This window comes from Seriola lalandi, unplaced genomic scaffold (assembly GCF_002814215.2).
Source record: "Seriola lalandi dorsalis isolate HSWRI2012SDOR001 ecotype SW California unplaced genomic scaffold, Sedor1 jcf7180002054983, whole genome shotgun sequence".
NCBI lineage: Eukaryota > Metazoa > Chordata > Actinopteri > Carangiformes > Carangidae > Seriola > Seriola lalandi.
The window spans coordinates 42,746-61,575 of NW_019525532.1; the positions used below are offsets into that span (position 1 = coordinate 42,746).

The 18,830-nt window shown below is 41.8% G+C and overlaps 2 protein-coding genes across 3 annotated transcripts in view; one reads left to right on the forward strand and one right to left on the reverse strand.

Annotated features, from left to right (window-relative positions):
• The first annotated feature begins 146 nt into the window (after positions 1–146).
• On the forward strand, positions 147–8,192 carry cckar (cholecystokinin A receptor). Its single transcript, XM_023396844.2, has 5 exons — positions 147–555; positions 1,223–1,474; positions 4,500–4,761; positions 5,056–5,183; positions 5,742–8,192. Exons 1-5 carry the CDS (start codon positions 429–431, stop codon positions 6,347–6,349), a joined length of 1,377 nt encoding a protein of 458 aa, XP_023252612.1. The 5' UTR covers positions 147–428; the 3' UTR covers positions 6,350–8,192.
• Positions 8,193–18,830, reverse strand: part of rbpjb (recombination signal binding protein for immunoglobulin kappa J region b) — a 43,762-nt gene continuing 33,124 nt past the window's right edge. The window contains exons 4-11 of one of the 2 annotated variants that reach the window (XM_087171251.1): positions 17,053–17,218; positions 16,586–16,760; positions 15,798–15,959; positions 15,360–15,472; positions 14,884–15,024; positions 14,287–14,442; positions 14,042–14,145; positions 8,193–12,783 (exon numbers count right to left, since the gene is read on the reverse strand). In XM_087171251.1, the coding sequence (XP_087027377.1) occupies positions 12,459–12,783; positions 14,042–14,145; positions 14,287–14,442; positions 14,884–15,024; positions 15,360–15,472; positions 15,798–15,959; positions 16,586–16,760; positions 17,053–17,218 (1,342 nt within the window). In that variant the 3' untranslated portion in view covers positions 8,193–12,458. The remainder of the gene's footprint in view (positions 12,784–14,041; positions 14,146–14,286; positions 14,443–14,883; positions 15,025–15,359; positions 15,473–15,797; positions 15,960–16,585; positions 16,761–17,052; positions 17,219–18,830) is intronic. The other variant, XM_023396845.2, reaches the window with a different exon arrangement.

Sequence of the window (18,830 nt, forward strand, 5' to 3'; positions counted from 1 at the left end):
CAGAAGAATGGGTCTGCTTAATGCAGCCAATCCAGTGCCCACTTAACTCTGTGCAGCATCTCTATTACCGCAATGATTTACGACCGGGTGTTTTATAAAAAAAAGGGAGCTGCTGACAGAATCTAAAGGCGGGCTGTGCGCTCAAGAATGCGAGCTGTCCACATGTGGTCAGTAGCTGGAAATACTGAGCACTAGTGGAGCGAAGCGCACCAGACTGAGAGAGCGCACGGGAACTTGTAGACAACACTGTTGTTATTATTAATTCTCTAATTTCTTCTTTTTTTTCTTTTTTTAAATTAAGAAATCGGCTGAGAGTAAATGTATAATTTTGATATGTTCAGTCCTTTGGCACATTTTCATCTGACAAGAGCATGACGACTGCCGTTCATACGACTGATTTTACTTGAGGCTAAAGGAGAGAAAGCGAAATGGAGACGTTTACAATACACGACATTCTCCTAAATTCAACTGATCTCAACAGAATTTTGTGCAATTTCGGGATCAAGAATATTTCGGAGTGCGAGAGCGAGCAGGATCCCTCACCCGAACCTAAAGGTACAGCGAGTTTATATATATATTTTTTTAGATATGTTTTTTTACACTATCAAATGCTATGAAATATCATAGTCGAATAGTTGCCGATTTTATTCAGTTATTTGCTATTTTTAATGTTATAAAAATGCAGCCATTTGTGCCAAAAGAGCGACTCCTTTGGGCATTTTTTTTGCGTCAGCGCGCATTACGCATATGGCTCAGGTCCTCCATAAAGCTAATGTATTCTGCTGTGCGTTAGTATGACACATATGTTGTCACTGCACACTAGTTCTGCCAATGTCAAGTGAATGGAACTGCAATTTTACACTTCATGGCTCTAGAGAGTTTAATAGCACAAACTTTGCACATTCCTGCCCATAAAACCCAAGAAGAAGGATACAACAGCCTAAGAAATTCAATTTTGGATTATTATAGTGATATTAGGAGATAAAATACACTATCCTGCAAATTCTGAGTATTAAACTACTGTATGTAAGTCCCTAGGTATAGCCTACATTAGGACTATTAGAGTGGTATTTGCTCATAAGGTGTACATGAATACAGAGGCAGTGCATGTGAGGGAACGAGAGAGGGAAAGGGTGAGTCAAAAAATATTTGGGTCACCTTTTAAGAATGACATACCCTGAGTTTACGCGTGTCTCCTCAATCTGTGTCCCCTTCCTCTCAGATATCAACCAGACAGTGCGGATCGTCCTCTACAGCCTCATCTTCCTCCTCAGCGTCCTGGGCAACAGCCTCATCATCGCTGTCCTGGTGAGGAACCGGCGCATGAGGACCGTCACCAACCTCTTCCTGCTGTCTCTGGCCGTCAGCGACCTGATGGTGTCCCTGGTCTGCATCCCCTTCACCCTCATCCCCAACCTCATGAGGGACTTCATCTTTGGTATAGGCATATGCAAGCTGGTCATGTACTTCATGGGTGAGTGGATTAGGATTTTTTTAGGATTGTGATACATCTTTAGCCTTTTCAGGTCTTAAACCCTCAGTTACAGTAAGAACTTTTATGACCCTTATAGTTCCTAGAAGTGGTTGTTAAATATTGCATGAAAACACTTTAGATTAAGGTGATACAATGTCATATTTAATTTCATCTAATAGTCTTATTAGTAAAGGATTCCTCAAATATGCTTGAGTTTAATGTATAGACGTTTCACTGTTTCCCTGTTGGCCTTTAATCCAAATCCATTTCCATCTCCTAATACTTCCATCATGCCTGCTGCAAAATGATGCAAGTCTCTATGTCCATGCTGGATGATTATTATTTGTTTGATTGCTCTGGTAATAGCATTATATGTCGTCTTAGGCCATGTCCCAAGCAAGGTTCATTTGCCTGCATGTTTAAATGCTCCCGGTGCTTTAATGAGCTTGAGCTACAAAATTAGCTAAAAACAGCGCAGGAAGCATGTCGTCATAAAGTGCTGATTTACCTGAAACAATATTTGCAGAACCAGTTTTTTCCTGCTGCTGTATTTAGGATTTTTATGTTTTAAGTTTCCTGTTCTATTTTAACGTAGATTTCATCCTCAAAGTCCCATTAACAAACAATTACAGGGTGTATAAGCTGAGTCTTGAGTCATAGTGTTGGATGGTGTAAAAGATCAAGCCACAACTAAATGTCATAAATATGTACAGTATGAATGACATGACCGACTGGATATTAAAAATACAGTCTGTAGAAGACATACATACAAACAGAAAGTTGTGACATCGCCAATATTTGACTTACACGAACAAGATGTGGAAATTTGAAACTTTGCATCTTAACAGAGTCTGGACTTTACAGTGAGGAAGAAAGACATGCACCTTTAATCATTTTTGTAATTGAACTCTCAACAGATCTCAACAGATCCTTTCATGTTTGAGCTACACTGTGCAGAGTTTTTGACATTGCAACTAGTTTTGAAACCGATTTGAATCATTCTTTACTTTGTAATTGAACTCTTTTGAGTATTATTGAGTTTTTTATGTATCCTAAAACATATCTTGAGGGGTTATGTAAAATACTGCACCTGTAAATGCGAGTGAACATCACAATTTGATCTGCTTCCATGATTTAAACGGGATTATTAACAGGGACAAGCTAAATCAAATCAGTTCAGGAGAGGAGAAAGACAAAAAGCACAAACATAACCATCAAACTATTATTAGCTGCCCAGCATTTCAGTGGTCAATTATAGCGTAAATAGAAAACTTTAAACCTTCACAAGGCAGCACTGACTTTCCTCCTGTGGAGTAATAGATTCATTTAAAGCTTCTTCCTGCTTTTAAAAAAATTATGCATAAAGTGCTCAATCATGCTCTTCGTTTCCTAGAGGAAATATTTTGTCTCAGACTTGAGTTTTCGAGTCACTGCTCTTCCTCGGGTTTATTCCATTTTCCCCATTAAAAGGTTCATTTGGGGAGTTTTTCCTTAGCCGAATCGAGGGTTTAAGGATAGAGGGTGTGTGCTGTACAGACTGTAGCTATAACTGCCCCTTGAGGCAAGTTTGTGATCCTTGACATTGGGTTATATAAACAAAATTGAAAACTGAATTGGAGGAAAGCAGGTGAGTTTGTGGCACTGGACAGACCTGCTTTGTTTTTACCAGCACAGCATTTTCTTGAACAGTCAGTAGTATGGGTCACAGCCTATGGCAGATTTAAAGTGCCTTAATAAGAACAAATAAACAAGGAGATGATTTCAATGTAGGTAATTTATGTCAGAATAGAAAACAATTCATTCAGTTGTTAAAGACTGAATACTAGATAATTGTCCTTGCAACATGTTTTTAATTTGATTATATACACAATACATGTGACAATGTGTGTTGTATTTCACTTTGTTTTATAGTTTAATTTGATTTATTTCGACCTTTCAAATGTTCCGTACAAACAGTTTCAAAGGAGATGATTCAGTCAGGTTTCTTCTTCTAAAAAGCCTGTGCTGGGAGTTTGGTAATAAGGTGCAGTCATTATAGACAGTGCACCTTTGCTAATATTTCATTTTCATTCAATTTCAAGTCCGCTAGGTAATATGATTTTCATTTGTCTCCGTACTTCCTGTTGCTCCATTTAGCCATTCGGTGAGATCAGAGCGCTGTCCTCCAAGATTATTACCTCATTTGTCCATGCGTTTATCTGTTTATGTGTCGCTGCGCTCGGATTGTACACAGCAATAATATGAATGTATTTATAGTTCTTGTTATTGTTGCTGAGTGTGCTAACGGTATTCTGGTGACAGTGCAGGATGTGCTCTGTCACTACTCAGCAGTTAAATTCAATGTGGCATGAATGTGCCATAGCATCACAAGCATCACAGTAAACACAGTGACATTTTGTGAGGATGTTGACCATTCTGGATGTCATAAAGTTTATGGCAGAGAGAGAAATACCAAAACAAGCTGAAGGGAAATGTTCCTTAATTTAAGGAATAGTTCAATTTTGGTATTGATACCACTCTCATGTCTTTCTGTTTAATATAAAGCTGCAGCCACAAACCAGTTAGCTTAGCTTCGTATTAGGAGTGGAAACAGGGAAAAACAGCTAGCCTGCCTCTGTCCAAAGGTTCAAAAGTAAAGCTGACATGTTAAATCTCATTTGTCTAATTTGAATTAAAAAAAATCAAAGAATTCAAACGACACATTGTGGTTTTCAATGTGGTGGTTAAGCTAAGCTAACTGGCTGCTGGCTACAGCTTCATACTTTTCACACTAAGCTAAGCTAAGAGGCTGCAGCTTGATATTTAATGAGAGTAGTAAGGACATGAATTAGCATACTCCTCAAACTGACAGTTTTTATTATTTGTCTATTGTTCAAATGTTTCAGAATAAGAGTTGCAGGTATGTTTGAATTTTATAAGGTATTTTACATTAGCTTCCAAAAAATCTCAGCCAATCACAACCCAACACTGAAACTTAAACATGAAGGTCATGTTTGTTCTTTTTTTGATTTTCTGATCTGTGCAGGTGTCTCAGTAAGTGTTTCCACTTTCAACCTGGTGGCCATCTCCTTGGAGCGCTACAGTGCCATTTGCAACCCGCTGACCTCCAGAACATGGCAGACCAAATCCCACGCCGCCAAGGTCATCACTGCCACCTGGGTGGCTTCCTTCATCATGATGCTGCCCTACCCCATTTCCAGCACCCTTAAGCCTTTTACTCGTATGAACAACAGCACTGGGCACATGTGCCGCCTGGTGTGGCCCAACGACATCATCCAGCAGTCCTGGTGAGCTGAAAATAAGTGCATTAGGGAGTGTCGTACCTTCCCATCAGGGCGTGTTCACAGTGCGATGCACTCAGATTGTGTGGCAGTGAAAGTAGCCCGTTTGCTAATTTCAGATGGCCCCTGTATTGATTTTCTCAGTCTGGTGCTGCTGGTGAGAGACGACCACTTGGGGAAATCTTCTGGCACAGATCTGACCCTTCAAAATAAAAGCACACAATGGTCAAATATTCTTGTATTGATTCAAAATAGATACAATGAACGCTCGACTTACTCCCTAAGATTTGCACCTTGCAGGTATGTGTCTTTGTTGTTGCTGCTCTTCCTAATCCCTGGGATCGTCATGATGACAGCCTATGGACTCATCTCCATGGAGCTCTACAGGGGCATCAAGTTTGAGCTGTCCAACAGGAAATCCAGTAGAGGTATGAAAATGAACTGGACTTAATGGAAATGGAAATAAATACTTTTAAGAAACAGGCTGAGTAATTTCCTGAAACTGCGGCGAACTGTACTTTTTAGCAGATGTGACTCAGGTGTAAGTGGTGCCTTTGGTGGGGACTAGTTTCAGCTGTGGATTAATACGCATTTGATGCCACATAATTTCTGGCAGGACAGTGTGTGTGAGATGGATTCAAAATAAACTACCGTGCCAATGTTCATCATAATGAAGGAACATGTCACTTAGAGCAACATCGTGACTCAAAAAATAGGAATAAGTCACCTTTGGTTTTCGTCTTTTTATTGGATTTTTGGCAATATAACAAAAATATGAAATATAACCAGACTTATCCTTTAAGTTTGACTTATGATATCCAAAGTTTTTATCTTGAATAAAATAGCATCCCTGGCTTTTGGATGTCTTCCATTTCTATGTTTTGAGTGACAGACATCACCACAGCTATTAAAGTCACAGCGGTTTTATGCTGCTGATGAAATTACATCTAACTCTCCAGTCTTTTTCATTTTCTCTACCCTGACAGAGAGACAATGCAGCACTGGCAGCATCAAGCCCGGTGACAGTGATGGCTGTTACGTGCAGCCGTCTAAAAAGAAGAGCATCACCATGAGTACAGGCAACTGTCCTAGCTCCAGCAGCAAGCCCATGGTGGGCCGTGTGTGCAGCAGCAGCTCTACAGCCAACCTGATGGCCAAGAAGCGTGTGATCCGCATGCTCCTGGTCATCGTCTTCCTCTTCTTCCTGTGCTGGACTCCCATCTTTGTGGTCAACGCGTGGCAGGCTTTCGACCGGCGCTCGGCCCACCGCCTGACCGGCGCGCCCATCTCCTTCATCCACCTACTGTCCTACACCTCGGCCTGCGTCAACCCCATCATTTACTGTTTCATGAACAAGCGTTTCCGCCAGGGCATGCTGGCCACCTTCAGCTGCTGCAGCTGCTTCAGGGCGAGCAGTGGAGGAAGTGGCGGCTTAGGGAGGTCAGCTGGAAGCGGAACGGCTAAAGGGGAGGCGGGCAGATCAAGAGCAGGGCCCAAGACCACTGAGCAGAATGGTCATACCCCTCCAAGTGGAGCCAGCACACGCTTCACCTACACCGGCATCCGCACATCAGCCTGGAGTGAGCTGACTTAAAGTGGCCTGATCCTGTACGTCTGCATGTGAGAGCACAGGCCTGAGTGCAAACACTTGTAAGGAATCTGTGGTGTGTTGATTTAACATAAAGCCCTCGCAGTGCTTATAGTTTATGAGCGGCTATGTTGCTTTAGCTTGGAGTGTGACATGACGTGGGCTCAGTGGTTAATGACCGTGGAGCTGAAGTGTACATTCAGTGCTGTCACAGCAGATCAACAGCGCCAGATGTTTCCCTAAAAGCCTGCAGTGTCCGGCGTGGCTGACTGATGCCTGATCATATATAGCCCTGAAGGGCCACAAGTCTGACATGGAGAGGAAGTGATTTCACAAAGCAGAATAACAATTGATGTAGATTACCGTCCTGTTCATACTCTGTTTAAACACATTGTAATTGTGCCTCCACCGCAGCCATACAGGGACGCAGCAGTCTCTCCACTCGTTCCAATCAGTGCCAGACGGTTCAGCCTGTGCAAATCAAAGAAAGAAAAGAAAGAAAAAAACTGGTCACAACAAGGCTGTTTCTGGAAAGACTCATTGTCGTTATCTCAAAAGGCAGATATCTCAGAACATGGGCAAATATAAACATAGATATCTGCATGGAGCAACAAAGCTAAACGGAAATTAGAAAATATACTCTATTATTATTATTATTATTATTATTATTATTATATAATATTTGTTTTACTGTTTGGATTTCAGTTGAACGGACCCTTAAAGATTAGGTTACATACCAATATCGTGCTTCAAGGAAAACGCTTGACCCAGATGATATTCTTAAAGGGGTCACGCCGGTTACCAAAGCAGTGTCACCTCAAGGGCCATTTTAGGGCCTCGTTCTGCAGTTTTTCAGTCATATCACATCATCATAATCAGCAGATGAAGTTTGTCCAGTTGTCACGGCTCAAGCATGAACTTTCATTTTGGCACTTTCAGCAGCAGCTGCCTGTCTCGCTGCAACGTAACCGTCCTCAAAACAGCCCCCCCCCCCCCGGGGCACAAACAGTTCTGTCTCATCCTTGACCAACTGTTTGTGTGTCTGTGTGCCTAAAGGGTGGGGGGGTTGTACTGTGTGTGCTAACTGGAGAGGCCTTATCATGTTGTGGGACCTTAACCACCTGTAACCTCCCTTCTTCAAAGAGTGAATTCCCGGCATTACCCACCTGATTTCCACTGATTCATACCGTTAAATATAGCAGCGTCAATGTAGCAACTTGTTCCTGTTTTGTTTCTTCGTATCAGTATGTTGCATTGTTACTATGACCTGAATATTGTTCTGTAAATTCTTACTTTTAGGTTTTCTGTTTGATTGCATGATATCGTGCGTATTTTGACTTGTGGGCACATAATTGAATGTAAAAACATAATCCCAGCGAGTTTACTGGTTTCTTATGTACATCTAAAAGCGCTACTGGGAATTGTATTGCGTTCTCTTACAAACCTACAACGCATCTATGAGTAACCAATGTCTGGTTGACCATATAAAGACCTCGAATGCCCACTGTGCAACTGCATTTACAAAGACTTGCGGCAGAGCAACTTGGAGCTTTTAACGGCTTTAATAAAAGTGGATCTGAAGGACAGAAGGCATTAGAGGCAAGACAAGTGGTGGAAAGGCAGAGGGGAGGGGGATCTGCTGGGACTTCTTCCCAAGGATAAGAGCTCCATTTGGGCTTGGTAGATGCCCTAAAGCCCCACCTGCCTTCACCCTGCACCCCCTGGGAGATGTTTACCTGAAAGAAGAAAGGATGACTATGGCTGGACAGGTTATTCATTTTCAGTGTGTAAAAAAACAACAACAACATGCTTCAGCTTCTGATGACAATTAAAAACATACACAAACAGATTCTATATCACTTTTTTATTTCTTATTTTTATGCCAATATTGCAAGTTTTTTTCACGTTTTTTTTTCTTCTTTTAATGACATACAGATTTGAGCATGATCTGGAGCTGCAATATGTACAAAAACAAACTAACGTATGTTATCAAAAAACCGTCCCCTTTGTTTTGACGTTATTGCTAAATGTTACAAACGGCACAGGTTTCTACCATCAGCAACCCTTTGAGCACTGAGTATACTACCACAATGACACCTCTGCTTACCATTTACTAGAATAATACACAGATACAGTGAGAGTGAAAGATAGTGAAAAGGACATGAAGAAGAAGAGGAAGAAGTGGAGGAGGAGGAGGATGGGTTGGTGGGTGGGGGATGACAACAAAAAAAAGGGAGCTGACCGTAGCAAAGCTAAGCATAACAGGCTGCATGTTAAAAACAACAACAAAAAAAAAAAAAAAAGGAAGGGGAGGGGGTGTGTGAGAAAACTCCAAATGTACATACAGAAACATGAACGATAAAGAGTGAGGATGAAATGTGTGAGAGAAAAAGAAAGGTTAGCGCTCTGTAGTGCAAACAGCCAAATAGTCTTAAGGAGAAGTAAGGCTGAGTGCGACAGAGAAGGGCTCCACACTCCTTTTTTTTTTTTTATTTGTTTAAAGCTGCCTCTCACTCTGCCCCGTTTTGTTTAGCAGTGCATGAAAACTACATTATAAAAGACATTTGGCATATTAGAGGATACATACATTGTTCAGAGCTCATTATAAAAAAAAAAGAAGAAAAAAAAAAGAAAAAGAAGATGAACAGCTGCTTTTGGAAGAGTAAAACAATTACGACCAGACACACAAAGAGAAAAAAAACCGGTTAAGATATTTTGTAAAAGCATCGCAAATGCTAATGAGATGGCATTTTTTTTCCCTCTCTCTGAAAGCTTTGTCGCCAGGTTAATACAGCGTGCGGTTAAGAAGGCATGTAACATTTTTTTTTTGTTTGACCCCTTTTGACAGTTCATCCCCTTTATGAGTACGGGATGTTATCAAGTTATTCTGTATCCTCCCAATCTCTTAAAACTCCAGACGTTTTAAGAGGAAAATAAACTGTAAACCAGCTCGGATTGTCAAGGCGACACATTTTTTTATTTTTTTTATTTTAAAAAGCATGCATCACCCCCCCTTTATTAGCTTGAGTAAATGTGACAAAGCTGCTCTGCTCAGACTCGCATGAGGAGATGAAGAGGAGCCAGGGGTTGTTTAGTCTAAAAGAGGCGACTCAACATGTAAACAAAAACCCAAAAATAACCAAGCTCGAGGGGGCAGGGGAAGGTTGGGGGGTTGTGGTGATGCTAATGCAGAGGCTATGTTAAAAACTCGCTGAATTTAGAGCTAGTAGACATAGAAAAAACACTCAAGTTAAAAATCTACAGTTAAGATTTTTGTGACCTCCATCCTGCAGAGTAAAGGGTTCAGGTCGGCCTGCAGCTCGTCACGAGTCACGAGTTCAGTGTGAAGAAGCGCAAAAATGTTCGGTTTTGATGCTACACTACCGCTGCAGCACCAACTCCTCCACGATTCCAGAACAGACAGGAAGTGGCCTCTTTTATAAAAAAAAAAAAAAAAAAAAAAAAAATACACTCCCAGGCCAACATAGGCAGCAAGGGCAATAATGCACTTTTCTTTTTCTTTTTTTGACATAATACAAGGGGAGACTTTGTACCAATAATTTAAAAAATATCAATATTACAATATAAAATATTTAACATTAATGACGGACAGGTGGACAAGGGTGGCAAAATGGGGTAGCGGGGGGGGCATAACTTAATTTTTTTCTTCTTTTTTTTTTTTTTTTTTACATTGTAGGGGGTGCAAGCGAATCCTTTTTTGTTCCTATTTCAAGGTTTTGTTTGTAAGAAAATTCTGAAATACTTCATTAAGCAGACATTCAAGTTACAGTATCGTTGTTCTTATTCCCGGGAAGCGTATACAGTTGTACTGTAATACTAAGATCACAAGTATTGCCTCTGAATGTTTATCCACAATTATCAGACATTTGGATTCCGGTGGAAGACAGAAAAAAAACCCAATGAATCTCAAGTTTTCTTTCTTTTTTTTGTTTTTTTTTGGAGGGCGGGTTTGAAATGGAGCGAGTCTGACTCAATATTCCATTACAGCAACTACATACGACAGTCTCACTCACTCACACACACACACACACACACACACACACACACACACACGCGCGCACACATATTTGCTGGCTGGTGAACTAGTGCTCAGGCGGACAAAAACAATGAAATGACCTGTACAATATTGCTGTTATGTTTGGAAATGCACATCTTCAATAATACACATTTAGAAGGCCTTTACGCGGTCGCCATGAACACAGATGAGTGCAACTACTCGGACAGTGAGTTTACAATGTACACACGCTTGTTTCTGCGAAAACAATAAACCACAGAAGATTTTTTTTTTTTTTTTAAAAAAGAAGGCTGGAAGGAGCTTACAGCGCTCGTGAGACATTGTACCAAAAGTGAGCAGGGTGCCGGGCACCGCATGAGAATAAAAAAATTGGGTTATTGTACTTGTACACCACAAAAATGAAGGCTGAGAGATCCTTCAGAAGGCTGCTTTGCTTTGCACGACAAGGTGGTTCTGGAGCCGCAGCAATGAGCTCAAAACAGCAGAGCTCCTGTGATAAGAAGCGAGGCATTAGCTTGTTTTTGTGCTATGCACAGGTTCTTCCAAGGTGAGTAAACAGCAGATAAGAAAAAAAGGTGAAGAATTTTTTTTTTGTTTGTTTTGTAACTGAAGTTATCAGTAAGGCCACATTAAATTGAAAAGTGTCCGTCTTTTTGGAAAACCACTGGAGTTAAATGCCACCAGAACTACAGCACACACTGGAAGACACCTTGCTACGTGCAGTTTGAAGAGACAAGTTTCACTAAGTTATCTGATACGTTAACAGTGACCAATAGAGCGACAGGTACAGGATATTAGATATGTGACTGGTTTGACTGTGTACACAGTAAGAATATACAGTACTAAGGCTATCCTTTTAAGTCAATGACTACGCTTATTACATTAGTTTGAAAATGACAAACCGACTTGTTTTCGTAACCATGGAAGTCTAGTTTTTTTGATGTATTCTGCAAACATTGCTATGGCTCCATGTGAGATGTACTGATGTGTATATTTTCCAAAGGAGACATAGCGCACATAGAGTATTGCAGGCAAGGCAGAGGCGTTGCTTAAAGCTTTTCTTTTTAAAGACTTCATAAAAACCAATGATAAAAAATAGGCCCTCTGAGGTTATTCCCCAATTTAAAAAAAAAAGAAAAAAAGAAAAAAAAAAAAGAGAAAAAAAACCAACCTTCGCTTGTGTAAATAAACAACCCAGACTTCAGATTTTTCCCCAACAGAAAAAGTGAGAGTATCAAAACAAAAGTTCAATCCAAAGACTGAAAAAGCAGGCGTTTGTAGTAAGGTTGCAATAACATACAGGTTGGGATTTTGGACCTCAAAGGGGGAAAACAAAGCCCAAGCTCAGAGGAAGAATAGAAACTATTTGGTAACAAAAGTGTACTATATGTTTAATACAAAAAAGGTATGGAGAAAAATGTACCTTTACTAAAGCTTATACAAGATCCTTGGTCCATAAAAACTATGTTATCGTCACGTTTTATGTGTGTCCCTCTGCATCCTTGCGCTCCCTCCAACAACAATACATCCAGCCCCCTTTAGGAAACCACAAATTAATGCACAATAACACAAACACAAAAGGAATAATCATAAAACAAGTGGCGGGAGGAAATGAAGGGGGAGGGGGAGGAGCAGGGCAGCGCAAAAAATATACTTTCCTTTCGAGACAATTTTTTTTTTTTTTTTTTTTTGTACACGTTGGATGTATTGTTGTTGTGGTTTCCATTCTCACAGCCGTAGAAAGGTGCTGGTGCTCTGAGCCTGCAGGAACTTCACTCATTCCAAACACCAGAACTGGATAGGCAGGTCCCTAAAGTAACCACAGGAGAGGGGGCGTGTCAAGGAGCACTTTCGCTTATTCCCGTTGGCGGACAACGTTGTGATGTCACTCCTTCAGATTTCCCCTGCGTTTGCTCCTTTGTCCCACCGATTTTTTCCATTTCAGCTTCTTTGTATCCAAAATTAATACGCAGCACTTTAGAGTGAGTCAGTTTTTGTTTATTATTTCCCATAGTCTTTATATACCTTCTGGTATATTTGCTCTCAAGGCATATTGTAATGAGTGGCCCCCTGTGTGCGTTAGGAGACCACAGCTGCGGCGGTGGAGGATGAGGATGTGACTCCTGCGTTGGAGGTGCTGTTGGGGCCGTAGACGCCGGAGCCGGCCTCCTGGCTGTTGCTGCTCAGCAGGCTGGAGTTTCCGGCCCGCAGGATGGCTCCGGCGGCGCTGCAGTGTGGCCGCGGCCCCGGCTCCGGCGTGTAGGTGAAGGTCAGTGTGGTGGAGTAGATGATGCCGTCATTCCTCACCAGCGTCACGGGCACCTGGACGGGCTGCCGCACCCAGCGCCAGCCCTCGCGGAAGGCGGAGATGTCGGGCACCACGCACAGCATGCTCTCCGCACACCTGTGGCGCGTTCGGTGAAGAAAGAAACAAGAGTGATGTCAGACTTTGAAAGAGTCTTTTGATATAAAATGAAAAACAAGGGTCACTTGCTTCCTTTTGTGTTCAACTTGAAGAATGAGTCTTCAATTATTTATAAAAAGGTAAAGCTGCAATAAGTGATTTTTAAAAAAAAATTAATATTACGGTGACAGTAAATTATCTGGAAAATAAATGGAGAAATGGTTTATCCAGCATTTGAAATATATTCTAACATCAAAATAAAAAAGTTCAGATTTATCCCGAAGCAAAACAGGGAGAACAAGTGAAGTGCTGGCCACCCTGGTTGTCTAAGGATTAAAGCATTAACCATAAACTGTAACCATGGTGCCCGTTAATGCTCCTACTTTGTGTAGGGCTGGGGGGGGTCTTTGTTGCAAGTCATTCCCCATTCCTCTCCGTCTCATTTCCTGTCATCTCTACATCGTCAGCGAGGCCAACAAAAACAACAACATGAAATATGTGGCATAAGTCTACACATGCGTCGGCCACAACATCTCTGTAGGTCCCAGTGTTTCACTGTCATTGGTCACTGTGGTGTCCTCCCTTCATGTCCTCCCCTCCTTGTCTCTGACTTACTGCTTGGTGGGTGGTACTGATAAACACATAAAACTTAATTCGGCTATAAAACTCAGCATGACAGAGGAAAAGCCAAGATAACGACATTTTACAAGTGAAACACTGAAGTATCTTAGCTCTTAAAAAGTTTTTGACTCACTCAAAAACATTGAAGACGAGAAGGAGAATGAGGATTATACATTTCGACTTATATGATTAAGCACCAGCTACATCGTTAACGCTGAGATGAGTATTTATTACATGCATTAGGGCGGCTGTGCCCATTACGCATTCACAGCGTCTACAGCATTAAGTCTGCAGGGCATTTTGAAAGCTTTTAGCAATTTGGATTACAATAAGTTATTCACATTTCCATTACATTCCTTAAACTTAAAGCCCATTGCTCTCTATGCCTGTAAGATGTAATAAATCCTCATTTTAGTTGTAACGGATAATTTGTATGGTAATGGGGTAAAAAATGAATGTTCTCATTTATCTCATTTTACGCAAGAAATGGTAAAAAAAAAGTCCTTCCAGTACCCTGGTAAATCACTTTGAGCTTTAAACGCAGGAGAGAGGGTGGACAGAAATACAACACACCGCAATTAATTGAACCGAGTCGTAGATACCCCGAAGGAAACATGAAACAGGAGGAAAGACGCACCTGTACATGGTCTCAGCCTCGACATCGCCAAACCAGACCCGAAGATTTGGAGTGAAGTTCTGTCCTGTCAGCTCCAACATGGCGACATCCCCTCCACCGTTTAGCTGCGCACAAGGAAGACAATATAGGAAACATGCTGATAGAAAACACACATACAGATACAGACTGGACAACGAAACTAAAACAAAGGGTCAAGTCTGCTGTTGTTGGGGGTTGTGTATCCTAACACGTCTCTCTGTGCGTACCTGTAAGCTCTCTACCACAGGCACAGGGGTGACAGGCGAGTGGACAGGGCCCATGCCCTCGTAGAAAGTGTATTCGGCCTTGTCTGTGCTGATGATTGTCCAGGAGGCGCCGTCGTTGATCATCTCCTTGTTTGGTTCCTTTGGGCATGGAGTGGCCTAGCAGAAGAGGGGAAATGATTACAAATAACCTACATTGCACATGAGGGGCCGAGATAACCACCAACAATTGCACCACAATCAAGATTACTTTTTCAGGACTGCAATCAAGTGTCACTCTTTTGACTTTACAGAGGTCTAAATAAGTAAAAAAAAACGCTGGAGGAGAGTGGACCACACACTGTTCAAAGAAAAGAAAAAACGGCTCACTATCTTAAAACATCCGCATACAGAATAATAAAGACAAAGGATAAATGAAGGAATTGAGCTCAAATTCACTTTCACAGAGATCACTGTCTACTTCAGCATGCTGAAGCAATCATCTTCAATCATCTGTCTGAGATCGACTCGATCTGAGGAAGTAATGACCTCGACCCCGAATTGAGTAAAAGAGATGGCAGATGTGAGAGTGTGTAGAGTGTGTGTGGGTGAGATACTGACTTGAAACTGGATGATCCTTTCTTGGGAAAGGCACAGGTACATGCGTTCTGTGTCCTTCAGGTAGAAGGCACACTTGTGGAGCTGAGAGACGGGGTCGTCTGCGTCCAGCAACGCCGTCTGCTTGTCCACCTTGCGGATGATCTGAAAGGGAAAGAGCAATAAATCAGCTATTAGCGAAGGTAGATGGAGGAATGGAAAGAGTGTGTAGGGAAGTATGAAAAAAAAACAGGCAAGAGGAAGGCCAGGGGGAAATTAAGGACAAGTGTACACGACAAGGAAGAAATCGAAGGAGGAGAAAAAAGAAAGTCACATTAGTTGGAAGGAAAGGAGGGAATGAAGACAAGACAGAAAGGCAAGATGAAAACTGAGTAGTTGCTTAATCAAATCTCTAACAACTAATGACTATTAGACTTTTAGCTTTATCTTATTCCTTTAGCTGCTGCTGTAATGTTTAGTAATCTTCGTGTTTGGTTTACCAGTCTGGGCAGGGCCATGCCGGTGACAGAGCAAACCAGCTTGACCGTCTGGCCGTAGTGGATGTAACCGTCTCTCACAGTGAACTCTTCTCCTTCTGACTCCTCGTCATCCACTGGAGACACACGATGCAGGAGAGAAGAAGTCAGTGCTGCAGCGAGCCGCCCAACAACTGTTTCCATACACTCAAACCCACATTCAGTCAATCAATCACTCTCTTTGTCTGTGATGAATCAGCTGTGTAATTACTACGTACAGCCGGGATTTATATTTACATTAAACAGAGACAGAGAGAGATTGAAGTGACAAGCTGTCATCAGATTGTCAACACTTTACTCATGTTGAACCTCTTTAATGATTTGAAGCTTCTCTAAATACATTCAATCATTTTCCTTTTTTTAAATTTTTGTTTAGTGTTTGTGCTTGTGGATAAAACTTACACAGGTGGATGTAGAAGGCGCCCCACTGCTGGGAACTGGCGTGAAAGTTGCCACCCTCCACGTGTAAATAGCGCGTGCTGACCGTTTGGGACCGCAGCCGGTTGAACAGTGCCACTTTGGTCCCTGATGCAATGCACACTGTGGACAAACATGAGCGAGACACTGACAGATTTACATAATGACCCAAACATGGCTGACATGCCGCTTGCAGGTCAGCTGTGTTAGCACTGCGATAACAAGTGAGAAATTAGAGGTGACGGGCGCAGTATATGTGTGCTACATGTGAACTAACAGACACTCAAATGCAGCTACACTGCCCTTTAGTGGCTGGAAGTAATAATACTATTGATCTATTTATCCAGCACCTTTCAAAGAAAAAGAGTTGGTGTCCATTTAAAAAACTAATAAAACTAGAGAAATGACAAGCATAGAAGATAAAAAAAATAAGTGAAATAAGTGAATACATCAGCAATATCCAAAAACTTTCTGACTGAAATTCAAATTAAGATTATAAATATAAGATCCGATTAGATTTTTATAAAACTTTTGTGCTTTTATACCTTTTAAATCCATTCTTAACAGTTTTCTGTTCGCATTTTTTTCCCTCTTTTAATCCTTTGCTCTTTCTATGTTGGTTTTCCTTTAGGATAAAGTGTCTGCGTTGGGATGTGTTTCAAAACTATGTCGCCATTTTGGTCGGGGCTCTCTCCGAAAGAAACTCCGCTCTCCAGGACTTGCAGTATGTCTCCAAAATAAGATGATAAAAATGTGTGGGAAAACAAACTCACAGTCAGCGTTTTTGAGGGACTGTTTCTTTTTGGAGGGCTTGGAGATGACTTTGATCCTCTTGCTGAGGAAGACACCGATATCAGCGCTGTTGCCGTAGAACATCTTGACAGACAACATGAAGTGCTTTCTCTTGTCGGAGTCGGATATGTACAAGGTTTTGGCTGTGCAATAATTCTGGGAGGACATGGCAGAGAAAAAGCAAAACAGAGATATATGATGAGAGTCAAGAAATAGCAGCTTTGTAAACATGTTACATGTTTGTCACCATTGACAGAAAATAGATGGAATTATTAACCTTGAAACACACTGCAGGCATATGAGAGACTTCCTGTATTATTAGCGTGAAGTACCTGGAGGCAGGGTGTGTAGCTAGTAAGTTTCTGTGTGAAGGAAGGTAAATAACAGGAGTGAAAGTGAGTGTGTGTGTGTGTGTGTGTGTGTGTGTGTGTGCGTGCGTGTGTTGTACCTTTCCCTCTAAGTTAAGTTGTTGCATTTCTTGGTCGCTGTTGCCGATGCCGATGAAGGCACAAGGCTGCGACTCCTGCTCGGAGCAGCCGTCTCGCTCCATCTGTTCCTTCTTTTTCTTCCATCCGCTGCCCATCAGGTAAACGCAGGGGGGAGGGCAGAAGAACCTGGACACAGGGACAGATATTCAAATCCCTGAAAGCCACACTCTTTACCTTCAGTAATAATGAGGCCAGCAGTTTTATGCATTTCGAGTAGAGCCACCTGAGCTAAGTAGGTGCCACATGAGATACCAAATGTTTGTGACCTCATTTGTTCCTGTAAATAATCTTTCAGCCATTACTGTAAATATAAGTATGTTTTTAATCCATTTGCCTAGCTGAAAAAGAAAAAAAAAACATCTGCATGACAGGCAAACATGCTCAGAAGGTTTTATGGTCTTGGGATAAAATACATTATTTGTTATCTAACTAGAAAATAAAATTCTTGGTCAGTAAATGGAGGAGAGAAAACAAAACCACTGTATTTGACGAATACAAAAAACAGGCTTGACACCTCTTTAAATAGCACAGACTGAACAACGTGCATCTCGTCATATACACCAGAAGAGGGCAGAGCTGTTCCAAGCTTCAACAAGAGCCAGACACTTTTATCCACTTACTGTTCATTACAATTCAGCTAAACCCTCTTTCCTCAAGCTGTCAAGCCTAATTTAACAGATGTCACCGTGATCAGTCCAGCGTGGAAATGATACGCTGAGAAATATAAACTAGCACTTCAAAAGTGAAAGGCAACTTTTTTATTTCCATTTAACAATGACTCTCACTCTCCCTTGAAATGCTTCTGTCTCTAATGTCAAGACAAGAACTCCAGAAACAGAAATGACAACTTCAGTCTTGTTAAAAGTGAAAATCAACTCATCAGTGAACAAGCGCACTTCAAATAAATCGATGTGCGTCAGTGTGGAACTGGAAAGCGACCCATTTCGCAACACTAGTGTCTGTCTCTGTGGGTGTTTGTCTACTTTCACCTCCTATAAACAGCACAGACAGAACAAGGCAGCTAGAAAAAAAAAAAAAAGAAGAAAAGAAAAAAAGAAAGGGAGGGAGATGGCACATTTGCATTCTTCATGCGCCCACTTTCTTGGGTCCTGCTGTTATTATAAGACTGAAGTAATCAAAGGTGCGAGACAGACAAACACACAGGCACAGGCACACACACACACACACACACACACACACACAGGCACACGCACACAGGCACACACACACACGAACTCTGCGGGGGTTTTACAGGCCAAAGGATGTTGAAACACTAACACGCTCGCAGAAATCCCTTTGGGACTTGCTCAGCAGTCTCATTCTGACACTTGTCTGTGGTGCGGCTGGATGGTCTGTTGGCTACAGATACTTACCTAAATTTAAGCCCTGCATTGGCATGTCATTGAGCAACTCACAAACCGGCGACCCTGAGAGCTGATCCTGTATAAGCACGCATATGTGACTCGAGTGTTTGAACGGGGCTCCCTCTCACTGCTGTCACTTTAACTGCACAAGACAGCAAAAAAATTATCTGAGGAATTCGTATCAGTCTCAGCCTCTCTCCCCTCCGTCTTTCTTCTCCCGTTTTGCTCCAAGTCTCTGAGGTGTCTGTGAGTTGGCTTGCAACAGCTGATTTACCAAGAGACGGGCCCTGATGAGATCGCAAGCAGCGCTGCGGCTCGGCCAAGAAAACACAGAGCAGAAGAGAGTTGCAAAATGAGCGAGAGGTGGGGGGTGG